This window comes from Physella acuta, unplaced genomic scaffold, assembly GCF_028476545.2.
Source record: "Physella acuta isolate Inbredline_101_S28 unplaced genomic scaffold, ASM2847654v3 ptg000806l, whole genome shotgun sequence".
In the NCBI taxonomy this organism is placed as follows: domain Eukaryota; kingdom Metazoa; phylum Mollusca; class Gastropoda; family Physidae; genus Physella; species Physella acuta.
The window spans coordinates 400,675-413,986 of record NW_026732324.1 but is presented as its reverse complement, the minus strand read 5'-3'; the positions used below and the strand labels follow the sequence as shown (position 1 = coordinate 413,986).

The 13,312-nt window shown below is 34.4% G+C and overlaps 1 protein-coding gene across 1 annotated transcript; it reads left to right on the top strand.

Moving 5' to 3' along the window:
• Positions 1 to 4,494: 4,494 nt before the first annotated feature.
• On the top strand, positions 4,495 to 11,495 carry LOC131951292 (NFX1-type zinc finger-containing protein 1-like). The gene is made up of 2 exons (XM_059313650.1): positions 4,495 to 10,439; positions 10,852 to 11,495. Exons 1-2 carry the CDS (start codon positions 4,612 to 4,614, stop codon positions 11,123 to 11,125), a joined length of 6,102 nt encoding a protein of 2,033 aa, XP_059169633.1. The 5' UTR covers positions 4,495 to 4,611; the 3' UTR covers positions 11,126 to 11,495.
• Positions 11,496 to 13,312: the final 1,817 nt, after the last annotated feature.

The window sequence follows — 13,312 nt, the reverse complement described above, 5'->3', positions numbered from 1 at the left end:
CAAGCAGAACTTGTTACCTTCCCTTGGTTTAAAATAGTTTAAAATATGTGTCCCTAATAGCCGTCACTAATTCGACCAGCTCTACGACTGTAAACATTCGGAGTGAACCACAGCTCACCAGATTGGTGGGAGTGGGGGTGGTAGGGATATGCTCTGTTGCGCATGTCTGGAGAGTGAGGGAGGGGGCGTGTGTACGCGGTGGTGGTGTCCCGCATTGTCCTACGTAGAGAATTATATATATAAATTACAGGTACAGATATTGTGGGGTTTTTTTTTTGTTGAGAAAAAATATAGATCTAATTATTGAAAAAAGAACACAAGAAATGAGCCATAACGTTACTATCCAAATTCTTATCACAATTATATTTAAACAATTGATCTTTATTTATAATAGCGATGTTTTACTTAATCGCTTTGTTAGTATCATTATTCCTCTTAAAAGGAAGATCATTAAAAAGCGTTGGTAAATTCACGTATTCTCATAGAGCCTATGATCATTACAGAGTTGCAGCCTTACCTCTTGTTTTAGTTTAATTTAAAATTAAAAGTTTCAAAACATGTTTCTACAATATTTGTGTGTGGTGTGGTTTAATTAGTTAGTAATTATAATAAAAATTATTGATATTAACATACTATGTCACGATATATATTTCTACATATCCAATGCCATGAATCAGAAAAACCTTGTGTTAACATTTCATTTATACATGACGAAAAGTTGAATGATTTTTTGCAAGAAACGTTCGGTACTCAGAGAAGTAATAAAATAAAGATCTCAGTTTTCTGTGTTTTGTTTTAAATGACGTTAGGGCTACCATCAGTAAATTAAAAAAATTCTGAAGTCATAAAATTTCTAGCCCCAATAATTATCCACTACACCGGCTCAAAATGTGTGAGAACACGTATTGTAGTCTGGCCCAAAGGCGAATGTAACTATTTTTAGCGCAAATAATTCCCCTTTTTGTTTCGGTTTCATTTTAACCACAACTTGGTCACTCAGACTTTAAAATACATATTTTACATATGTCCATATGTTGCAAGTTGGATGTGTGTCGCGGGGAGCACTTCTACACATAGATAAAGTATTATTTCTATACTATATAAATAAATAAATAAATGGTTGTATATTATAATTTACATAACTTAAAATAGGAAAGTAATCAAGTGAAGATGTCCAATTTTTTACTGTAATTGTTAGCTAGTTAAAACCGAGCTTCAAACAGCAGGCTCGAAGCTACAGTAAAACAAACAGTTAAATTAAAAATTTCTCGGGATTTTAAGCGTTTATGTGCACATTTCCAAACTACTGAGTGGCACAAGTTTTTGATAGTATCAGTTTAGTTATCTTTCTATGATCAGGATTGGAGAAAGTAATTCGTACATATTGTGATGGCGTGCAAGCGCGAGTATTTTAGACTGTGTTTGTGACTTTTACTGCGTAAGTTGGAATGTTAGCTTGTGTTTGAGAGTGTTGCGGGATAGGCTTATACGCCCATAGCCACGTCACTGTCATTTGCATTATCATAATATGTGCAGCGACTGCTGAATATTAAGAAAACAACATCTAAGAATAGACATTTAGATAAAGACCTTAGCAGTAAAAGCATTATCGATTTCAGTTTCCATTTCAAAAGCTGCTATATATAAAGCTGATTCGATAAGCGCTAAGTGCCTGATTTGTAAGAAAACAAGTGGGCCTACCACACGGTAAGTTACAAATATCTAGTTTCTCTTGATACATTATATATATATATATATATATATATATATATATATATATATATATATATATATATATATATATATATATATATATATACAACACAAACAAAACACAAAACAAACCGGGAGGCTAGTATTATATAAAATTGTATATCTTCTTGTAGTTTGGTGCAGGTGTCTATAAAAGAGCTTTCTGAAACCTATCTGTAAAGTAACATGACATGTGTGTTTAATAAACGGCATATACCCGGCATTACCCGCCCTAACCACAACCAACCAAAACCAAAACACACATAAAGAAAGGAAACATAACATAAACACAAACACTAATACAAACGATAACACAAACCCAAACCCAACCACAAACACAAACGAAAACACAAAACCAACCACAAACAAAATACAAACACAAACCCAAAGAAAAAAAACACAAACGAAAACGAAAAAGAAACAACGAAAACGAACCAAATCAAAACGCAAACCCAACCACTAACGCAAACCCAACCTAAACACAAAGAAAACACAAACGCGAATATAAACGCAGTGCTCATAGTCTAGCCCGGGCGCCAAATCGCACCATGCGCCGGCTTAATAAACGAATATAATAACCCAACTTATTCATAGTATTTTGCACTCACTTAAACGAACGTATGCGCCAAACCGAACACGGGAATGCCCGGGCCCCAAATAGCACCTGGTCTGGGCGCATGAGGACTCCCGTATTCGATTCACTTAAAGACTATAGTAACCTTTCCTTTCCATACTCTATCGCACTGTGTAAAGCTAAATTATGCACCATAGCGCTCACAGAATAGCACAGGGCGCCAAATTGAACCCTGGTGGGGTGCCGGCGGACGCGCCTGTTTTAATTTAAAGAACAATTATAATACTCAAAGCTTAACCGTAAACGGAAAGAAATAAAAATATAGGACATGTAGGACCTGGCTTATTAACTGGTAATGATTTAAAAAAAAATATTATTAAACAGTAAGTTCAGTGTATAGAATAAATAAAAGGCAGTATTAAAAATACCTACAACATTTGCACTTGATCACTCAACGCTAATTATGTAATTATTTTTTCCCAACACCAAAACAAAGGAATAAAAAGTAAATTCTGTTCCACCCGATGTTTTTTAAAGGGAAGTATGTGTTTTTCTAATCAAGGGACGTAATGAGCCTAAAGGACTAAATGCAAATAATTTTCAGACAAAATTTGAAAATTTATAAACGTTGATAAAAAATTTTATTTTTAAAATTTTATATAATGTTCATATTGAAAATTATTATTTTAAGTACTAAAAATGAAAATTACTTTAAAACACTTTTAATATTAATTTTTAAACTCATAAATATAGACCATGAGCACTTTAATTATCTAATTTTTTGAATCCATAGAAGTATCGTTTTTTCTTATATTCCTTTGTAATCCTCGATTACAAACATTTTACAAACAAACATCCAGAATTGAACTTTATTATATATATATATACTAGCCGTCCCGGCCATGGCCCTGCTCTGGCTTATGTGAAAAACCTTTCTGTTAAAGACCATTACCTGTGTGTTTAGTAATCATCATAAACCCGTCATTGCCCACCCAAACCACAACCAACCAAAACAATAAAACGCAAACATAACGCTAACACAATTACAAATACAAACGAAAACAAAAACCTAACAACAAACCCAACCACAATCACAAACACCAATACAAACACAAAGAAAAAACAAACAAAAAAGCAAACGAAAACAAAAACCTAACAACAAACCCAACCACAACCACAAACACTATACGAACACAAAGAAAAAAACAAACGAAAAAGCAAACGAAAACAAACCAAATCCAAACGCAAAACCAACCACAAACACAAACCCAAAGAAAAAAAAAAAACGAAAAAGCAAACGAAAACAAACCAAATCCAAACGCAAAACCAACCACAAACACAAACCCAAAGAAAAAAACACAAACGAAAAAGCAAACGAAAACAAACCAAATCCAAACGCAAAACCAACCATAAACACAAATACAAACACAAACCCAAAGAAAAAAACACAAACGAAAACGAAAAAAGAAAGAACAAAAACGAACCAGTTCAAAACGCAACCACTAACGCAAACCCAACCAAACACAAAGAAAACACTAACGCGAACATAAACGCAAAGTGCTCACAGTCTAGCCCGGGGCAGAATCGCCTGTTTCAGATTAATAATCGACTATAGTACCCCAACTTATTCATAGTCTTTTGCACTCACATAAAAGAACGTAGGTGCCAAACCAAACCAAATGAACAATTATAATACTCCAAGCTTATTCGTAAAATACCTACAACATTTGCACTTGATCAATCCCCGCTAATTATGTAATTATTTTTTTTTCCCAACACCAAAACAAAGTAATAAAAAGTAAATTCTTTTCCACTAATGCAATGTTTTATAAAAGAAGCAATTGTGTTTTCCTAATTTATCAAAGGGAAGTAAGTGCTAAAGGACTAAATATAAATAATTTTCAGACATAATTATAATTTTTGTTATTTTTTAAAAATTGTGTTTAATGAACATGCCGACAATTATTACTATCAGTTTGAAAAATGAAAATTATTTCCCAACACTTTCAATAGTAATTTTTTAACTCATAAATTTAGACTATGAGCACGATAATAGTCTAACACTTAAATCCTTAGAAGTATGTCAACGACAAACAATATATTTATATATATATATATATATATATATATATATAATATTTATAAGTTTATTGTTACAGGACCAGAGGGTAACCACAGATTATCATATCTGTAGTGCCAACGAGAAAAAGTCACGCAAATGTCAGAATAAATTGTAAGATATATTATATTGCTCTAAGAAACACTGTGTTGAAGAAGTAATAAAAATGAACTCAAACAAAACAACGGAGTCGGTCTATGCCCGTCCGCCCAGACCGATGACGTATGGACGACTTAATACATGGGCAGAAATGCCCGACCCAGGGCAGCTTGTACTGTTTATGTCAGCTGAGAGAAAACAACTGGAACAGTTTTTACAATCGGATCAAATCTCTCCTAAAATGTTTTCTCTGCTGTTGAAAGCTGTAGACCACGCCCTTACAGCTCACCATCAGAAATTTGCTCTACAAAATTTGTTGGAGATAATTAGTCAGACCAAGTTTTTTAATCAACATTTGGTTCATTATTTTTATAACATTAGCATGTCCGACATGTGGGACACTGGACATGAAGAGATGGAAGCCAGTTCAAGAATTGTTCGAACTTTTGTGGAGATTCTACCATCCAAACTTTCAACAGGCTTCGCTTGTGTGACACAGCTGGCTAACATTTTAAACACGGCTCAAGAATTTAACGGAAAAAATAAGCTTTTGGAAGATTTGAAAAGTATTAGTGATTTAGCGAAGAAAATACACAGCTCTAAAAAGCTAAATGCTATAACCCAATCAGGAAAACAATTGCCCCAAGACGACAACGTGAAACCACCTGATGACTTTAGAACTGTGAAAGTAGTTCCAGCATTGAGTGATTTTAAAGAAAATGGGGCGATTTTTATCCGTCCTTCTAAATCAAAGGGCGTTTACGATGACGTTTCTCAGTATTTAGATATTCAGTTCAGGCTGATGAGGGAAGATTTTCTCATTCCGTTGCGTCAAGGGATATCAGAACTGAGAAAACATGGAACTAACAGGCATTGGAAAACTGGCGATTTAAATCTTAGATTGTACCGTAATGTTCGTATTGACGGTTGGGAATTAGACAGACATATTTTAATTCATTGGATCAGCTTTGATACAGCGCAAACAATACGCGTCAATTGGAAGGGTTCAAAACGACTTATCAATGGGTCCGTTGTGTGTCTTTCTAGCGACAATTTTAAAACAATGATATTTGCCATAGTAGACTTACGTGATAAGAATGACAGAGAAAACGGTTTGGTATCCGTAGTTGTGGAAAGCGGGTATGATGTTATTTATAAGAGTCATCCAGGTGATGAGTACATTATGGCTGAATCCACGACGCTATTTGAACCTTACCGTCATGTATTAGTGGGACTACAAGCAAGCTACACAGATCTTCCATTAACAGATTACATCCTCAAGTGTAGGACTGTCTTAAAACCACCGAGGTATTTGTTAAATTATTACAAAAGTCGCACCGTCCCAAAATACAATTTATCTTGTTTGATGAAAAGTTGCGAGGATTGGGAATGTCCAGTACTGACGACAACAAAATGGCCGCCATGTGAGAGCATGTGTTTAAACAAGTCACAAAGAGAAGCCGCCATCTTAGCCCTGACAAAAGAAATGGTGCTCATTCAAGGTCCTCCAGGGACAGGAAAAACGTATGTAGGTCTCAAGGTCATGGAGACCATCATGAAAAACTTGGATGTTGTGTTCGGCACTGGGCCAGCCACTCCAATCTTGATTGTCTGTTACACGAACCACGCCTTAGATCAGTTCCTGGAAGGGATTTTAAAGTTCTGTGACGACGGTATAGTTAGGGTTGGCGGGGGAAGTAAAAGTGAACAACTTAAGGAGTTTAATCTCAACGAAAAAAAACAAAGCACTAGAAAAGAGAACTTATTCAATGGCAAATCAGTCAGTGTATTGAAGAAAGAAAATCAAGACGAACTAAACAGTATTATAATAAACTTAGACTCATATGGCAATCACATAGACAATTTAAAATTTAGAATTATGCATGAAAACGTTTTATCAAAATATATGGATGAACAACACTATCTATCCCTGTATAAAGATTGTCAATTTACTGACAACAAAAAGTCCAAGTTATCACAATGGCTGCATGCCCCACACAGCACAACTGAAGATAACCCACAAACCATTTTGGAAGATCTTCTCACCAAGTTGGTATTAAAATGGGACCTGGTACTTCCCGACATGACGGTAACTCTGCCTTGTGATATAATACAGAGAGCCAGCCTTTACTGTACAGTGGCATCCAGATACAAGGAAGATTTAAAAATCAACATTGAAAATAGTTCGGATGACGATGAAATTAAAAGACTTGGAGAAAAAATGAATGCAATGAGCCACCGGTTTTTAATGGATCAGGATATTCAACTATATCTGACAGATGAAATAAACAACGAGTTGGTTAAAACACACGTGTCTCACCATATGGGACAACTATTTAAAGTCTGGGTTTTAGGTCTGAACAACGACAACGAAGTTCAGATACACGATGCAACAATATTGAAGAATGCTCTACAGGTTCGTGATTCTGGATTTTTCAATGACAACACCAAAAGATCAAGTGTGACAAAGTCTGGTGGTGAAGATACTGAGTCAAATTCTGAAAAAACTGTTTTTTCTAGAGAAGATTACAGGACTGAGGTTCAATCGTTAGTTGAGATTGAAGACTTATATGATTTAGTTGTGAAGGAATTGGGTGAAAGCAATTGGATCAAAGTACAAAGAGTTAAATCCAAACATGTTTACAAGTTACTAACAGAAGATGCCATGGACGAAAAAACTGCAAAGACTATCAGTGATATTTCCAAAATAAAATTAAGAGAACGTTTTTCTCTTTATAACCTCTGGTGCCGACGCTACCGGGATGATTTAATTAGACAGATTCAAGAATGTGTAGAAAAAATAGAAGATATTAAAAAAAGAATCAAACAATTGGACGATGAAGAGATTTTATTTATTTTCAAAACAGCAAAAGTAATCGGGATGACAACAACTGGTGCTGCAAAACATCGAGACGTTCTCCAGGCTGTTGGCTCTAGAATTGTAGTGGTTGAGGAAGCGGCCGAGGTATTTGAGTCCCATATAATCACTGCACTGAACCCACAGTGCAACCATCTGATCCTGATTGGTGACCACCAACAGCTGAGGCCGAAACCAAACGTCTACGAGCTGGCCAGACACTACGGTCTAGAGGTTTCCTTGTTTGAGAGACTCATCAAGAACAACGTCCCGCATGTTGTGCTTAAGGTACAGCACAGAATGCGGCCTGAGATATCAAAACTTATGCGTCACATTTACCCTGAGCTGGAAGACGATGACTCTGTGTTGAAATATGAGCACATCAGGGGAGTGGGAAAAGATGTTTTTTTTATCAACCACAATTTTAGTGAATCCCAAGTAGATGACAGCTTAAGTAAAGAAAACATACACGAGGCAGTATACATAGCGGGACTTTGTAAATATCTTATTAACAAAAACCATAGTCCCAGTTCAATTACAATACTTACAACTTATACAGGGCAGGTAATAGCTATAAGAAACCACGTTAAAAAGTTAGGTATCGATCGCAGTGTGCGAATCGTTGCAGTTGATGACTTCCAAGGAGAAGAAAACGATATCATTCTACTTTCTCTTGTAAGAAGCAATGAAGATGAAAATGTTGGATTCTTGAAGGTGGACAACAGGATCTGTGTAGCTTTGTCTAGAGCAAAAAAAGGTTTGTATGTTATTGGGAACTTTGATCTATTAGCCTCTCAGAGCAAGCTGTGGTCAAAAATTGTCAGTGCTGCCAAAAAGGAGAAAATGTTTGGTGAAGGTCTTCCCATATTTTGTCGAAATCATCCTGAAAATAAAATTGAAATAAAAACTGCTCATGAATTCATAACACTTACACATAGTGGATGTGGGTTGAAATGTGAAAAATTGCTTTCTTGCGGACATTCGTGTGCATTGCCTTGCCATTCGTATGATTTAGACCAAAAAATACACACATGTAGTGAACCTTGCTCTAAAACCTGTAGCGAAGGCCACCCTTGTACCAAACAATGTGCAATGGAATGTGGACAATGCCAGTTTCCTGTTTTAAAATCTCTACCTTGTGGACATGATGTAGAGATCCCATGTGGCAAGAAACCAGAAGAATATATTTGTCTAAGTCAATGTTCTTCTGTTCTACAATGTTCTCATCAATGTTCTGGAAAATGTGGGGATTGTTTAAAATCTAAACAACACAAACAATGTCAAGTTCTTGTAAACCATACATTTTCCTGTGGTGATGTAGCTGAGATGCCATGTTACAAGACCAAGTCAGACCCAGCTTGCAAGAGAGTGTGTGGAACTATTTTAGACTGCAAGCACAGTTGTACTGGAACATGTTCTACTTGTTCAAGTGACAAACATGTCGTCTGTTCTGTTCAGGTCAGTTACACCTGGACGTGTGGTCACGTAGATGACATACCTTGTCATGTAAGCCACCAGACCAGCTTCCAATGTAATAAGAAATGTTGTTTTACCTTAAAATGTACTCACAAGTGTGTTGGAAATTGCTTAAATTGTGCCAACAATGGTCACAGTCCCTGTAAAGAAATCTGTGGACAAGTGTTAAAGTGTGGACATTGCTGTACCGGTGTATGTAGTGATTGCTTAGATGGTCAGCATGTCGCATGCAATCAGGTATGTGGTCAAGTGTTGCCATGTGAGCATAAATGTCAGGGCAAGTGTCGACTGTGTGATTTAGATGGTCATCTTCAGTGTACAGAGTTATGTCAGAGTACACTTACATGCGGCCATCAATGTCAGGGTAAATGTGGAGTTTGTTCCCAGAGCTCACACCCAACATGTTTACAAGAATGTCAGAAAAAACTACCATGTGGACACAAGTGTAGGGGAAAATGTGGGGATTGTAAAGAAAGCGAAGCACACCCTCAGTGTCAAGACAAGTGCAACAAGACACTACCTTGTGGACATAAGTGTATTGGAAATTGTAGCAAATGTTATGAAAGAAAAACACACGAAGAATGTCAAGACAAATGCAGCCAGATTCTACCATGCGGTCACACGTGTGTAGGGAAATGTGGCGAGTGTAATGAAAGAAAAACACATCAAGAATGTGGAGCCAGGTGCAACAAGATTCCATTATGTGGTCATGCGTGTCCTAGTAAATGTGGTCAACCCTGTCCACCCTGCCAACAGCCATGTCCTAATTCCTGCAGACACAGATCTTGTCGTACAAACAAGAACAAACCTTTATGTGGTGAGCTATGTCAGCCGTGCATGAAGAAACTTGTCATCGAGTGTCCACATCAGAAGATGACAAAATTGTGTAAAGAAATGTGGCAAACACCCCCATGTGAGATGAAGTGTACCAAAACCCTGAAAATGTTCTTACTAAAAAATGGCAAACCGTATTTTTGTAGACATCCATGCTCTGGTTTGTGTAACGAAATTTGCGTCTGTACCATTTGTGAACGCATTTTCCCGATTGATAAAAATATTTTAATTCCCAATATAAATGAAAGAACAGAATCTGAGCGATTAGTATTGAAGATTCCATCATGTTCTCATATTTTCTATGTCGATGAACTGGATAAATACATGAAAACGTTTGACCAAAATGGCACAGAATATATTGGTTGTCCTGAATGTTCACATCCCATTATGAACTGTTTGAGGTATGACAACATTTTAAAGGAGCGGCGTGTAAGAAGAGAAGCACTGAAACAACTTTCTGGTGCTATTGGTGGATCTCATCTTGTGGAAGAAATCAAAGAAATAAAACAAAGTCCAGATCTCAGAGCTGATGAACAAACAAACTCTATCAATAACGACTCTCAGAATTCAATGATAGTTCAACTTACTTCAGCAAGTGAACAGAGGTTTAGTGATAACTTTGGGGATAGTGATGCTACTATACTCAAAGCTCAAGGAGAAACCTTACGCAAAATCATTCGATTCCAAAATAGAAAAGACGTTCGAACTGTAAATCCCCGCCAATTCAGGTAGGTAATGTCCTAATTCTTTTTTCCAACACACACATTCTAATGAAATAAATAGTAACACCGTTAATAAATAATGAGAAACATCAACTACTATTAATGGCGTTGGAACATGCACTATGCATATATATATATATATATATATATATATATATATATATATATATATATATATATATATATATATATATATTTATAAATATATATTTATAAATGTATATATATATATATATATATATATATATATATATATATATATATATATATATATATATATATATATATATATATATATATATATATGTGTGTGTGTGTGTGTGTGTGTGTCTGTGTGTCTGTGTGTCTGTGTGTGTATTATTTGTGTGTGTGTCATTGGTATTTTAATTTGAAGAAATAATTTATATAATTTTTCTAGATCTCAGTCGTCTATGGAAAACACAACGAGAGAAAATTCAGCCTCACTCAACTGGAGACGACGTGGTCCTGAATCGTCTGGTCAAGAAGGCTCCTGGAGAATGTCCAGCAGTAGCTACACGACGAGAGGCAAATCTGATCAAGCATCGTGGAGACTGGACACAGGAGCTTCGGGAGGCAGAGACTTCTCTGATTGGCTAGCTAAGCGGAAGTCGTCAACCAGCTCAGCCAATGAAGAAAATACACTGGTGTCGGAGAAAGAGGAGAATAAATAAGTTCGCAAAAGTAATTTTAGAATTTTACAAGTCATCAGCAGAAATAGTTTTAAAAAATCATTTCACTTATTTAAACAGTATGAAAAATTAATAACAACATCGATACCCACATTTCTATAAATCTATTCGTAAACATTTTTTTTTTCATTTCTCTGGATATTTAAATGTATAAATGTACTTTTGTTTTAAACATTAATTATTGCTTTCATTATTATGCTTTTATTAATATTTTTTACTTTCTTGTATAGAGAAAGTCATGTAATCGTGCAAAAAAAAAAATCGAGATTTTTACAAATCGCGACGTTTTACACCTCACTGATACGGAAAAACATAATTTTGCAATCTTGTCCGTATGTCTGTGTGTCTGTGTGTCTGTCTGTCTGTGTGTAAACACGATAACTTGAGTACCGTTACAGCTAGGTTGATGAAATTTCATATATAAGTAATTTTAAAAATCTTAGATCCTGATCAACTTTTGAGCGATTTCCGATAACCGGAAGTGGTACTTTTTCTACTTTGAATTTTTCAAAAGCCTATAACTTGAGTACTATTTCAGATAGATAAATGAAATTTCACATGTAGGTAAAAGATCTAATTTTCTGCTTTCTGTCAAATTTTTAGTAATTTCCGTTGACCGGAAGTACTAATTTACGCTATTTTCGATTTCTTAAAAAACGCATGTAAATTTATAAAGTACTAATAATATTGCGCACTATTATGCACATTTTGTTTTGGCGTTCGCTTGGTGCGCAATTCTTCTTCTATGAGATTCTATTCTATTTTTAAAAGTTTACGTAATTAAAAATCATGTCTATTATTCACGTTATATAAGAATATTCGAGAAAGTTTAGGGGAGATAACTCCCGGTTTATTTTTATTTTATTATTTATTTTAAACTCAGTTTTACAAAGTATTTTTAATGTACAAAATCAGTAGAAAATAATAAATGATCTCAGGAAACTTAAAAAAAAAACACAATGAAAAAAAGTACTTGTTACACAGCGTTTATTATTTTTTTATGCAACCGTTTATCATGGGAATGATAAACAGAGAACTCGTTATAATTTAGGCTTTTCATCGCGTTCGGATGTTTATACAATCGGACCATAAATATTATTGCATATTATTCTTCAAATCTATGTACGTTAAAATATACTGAAAATTTGCCTGCCGTATATACATTGGATTTGGGATATAATGGCTCTGTTCTTTTATGTTCGATGGTGTTTACTCCAGCAAATAAAACAATTAGATTAGGTACCTTCAAATTAAAATCGGTCATGGTTGCCTGTGTGTAGATAAAAAGCTGGTTTTAACAATTATTTTTTAAACATTTAAAAATGTATTGTCATTATTTTATTTTAATATTGTATTTATTTGATGCAAGATATACATCTAATCTGCCGTTGCTAGAGTCACACTCAAAATACAACGAAGTAAAAAAAAAATAGGCAAAAAAAAAATAACACTTAAACATTATTTTTCATGATATAATGAAGTTTATTTTTAAAAGAACAAGTCTTTCATTTTTTTTTGTGTGTTTTTAAAATAAAAATCATTTAGAAAATCATTTAGAAAATAATAGGAAAAAAAAAATAAACTAAAAAGACAAAATAGAAAGCGATAATTTTGAAGTGAGCAAATTTCTTTATCAAAATTGTCTACCGAATAAAAAAATTTGGTTATTTGACACTTTAAAAAAAGAAAAGTAATGATAATAAAATTGGTGTGCACATAAACTAGAGTTCTTAAAAGTTAATTTTTGTACTTTTTTAAAAACTTTGATAATTTATAATACGTGTTAAAAATAGAGACAAAATTTATTTCAACATAAAAAAGCCATTGTTGTTTTTTTAAACAGAAGTAATTGTTTTTATTATCTGTTAAAAATGATAATCTTTTAAAAATAAATTTTAAAAACCCACACACACATCTATACTCGTAAGCACGCACCCATGCACACTTACAAACACACTCAGACACACACATTTTAATCTTATTTAATGGCTGATTAACGAGAAAAATTACATTAGTAGGCCTACATGTAAAAAGTTTCTTTTTTCAATGTTATTCTACTAATTGCATGCGCTCTTTAAAATTTGTTAGAATTTTGCTCTCTAATTATAATGAAAAATGTAAGAATCATTTTAAATAAAATATAATAAGAATATCATCATGGTGTCACTC

Coding starts and splice junctions, on each gene's coding strand:
- LOC131951292 (XM_059313650.1), top strand. CDS start 4,612: ATGAACTCAAACAAAACAACGGAGTCGGTCTATGCCCGTCCGCCCAGA. Junction 10,440..10,851: donor GTAAATCCCCGCCAATTCAG/GTAGGTAATGTC, acceptor TAATTTTTCTAG/ATCTCAGTCGTCTATGGAAA.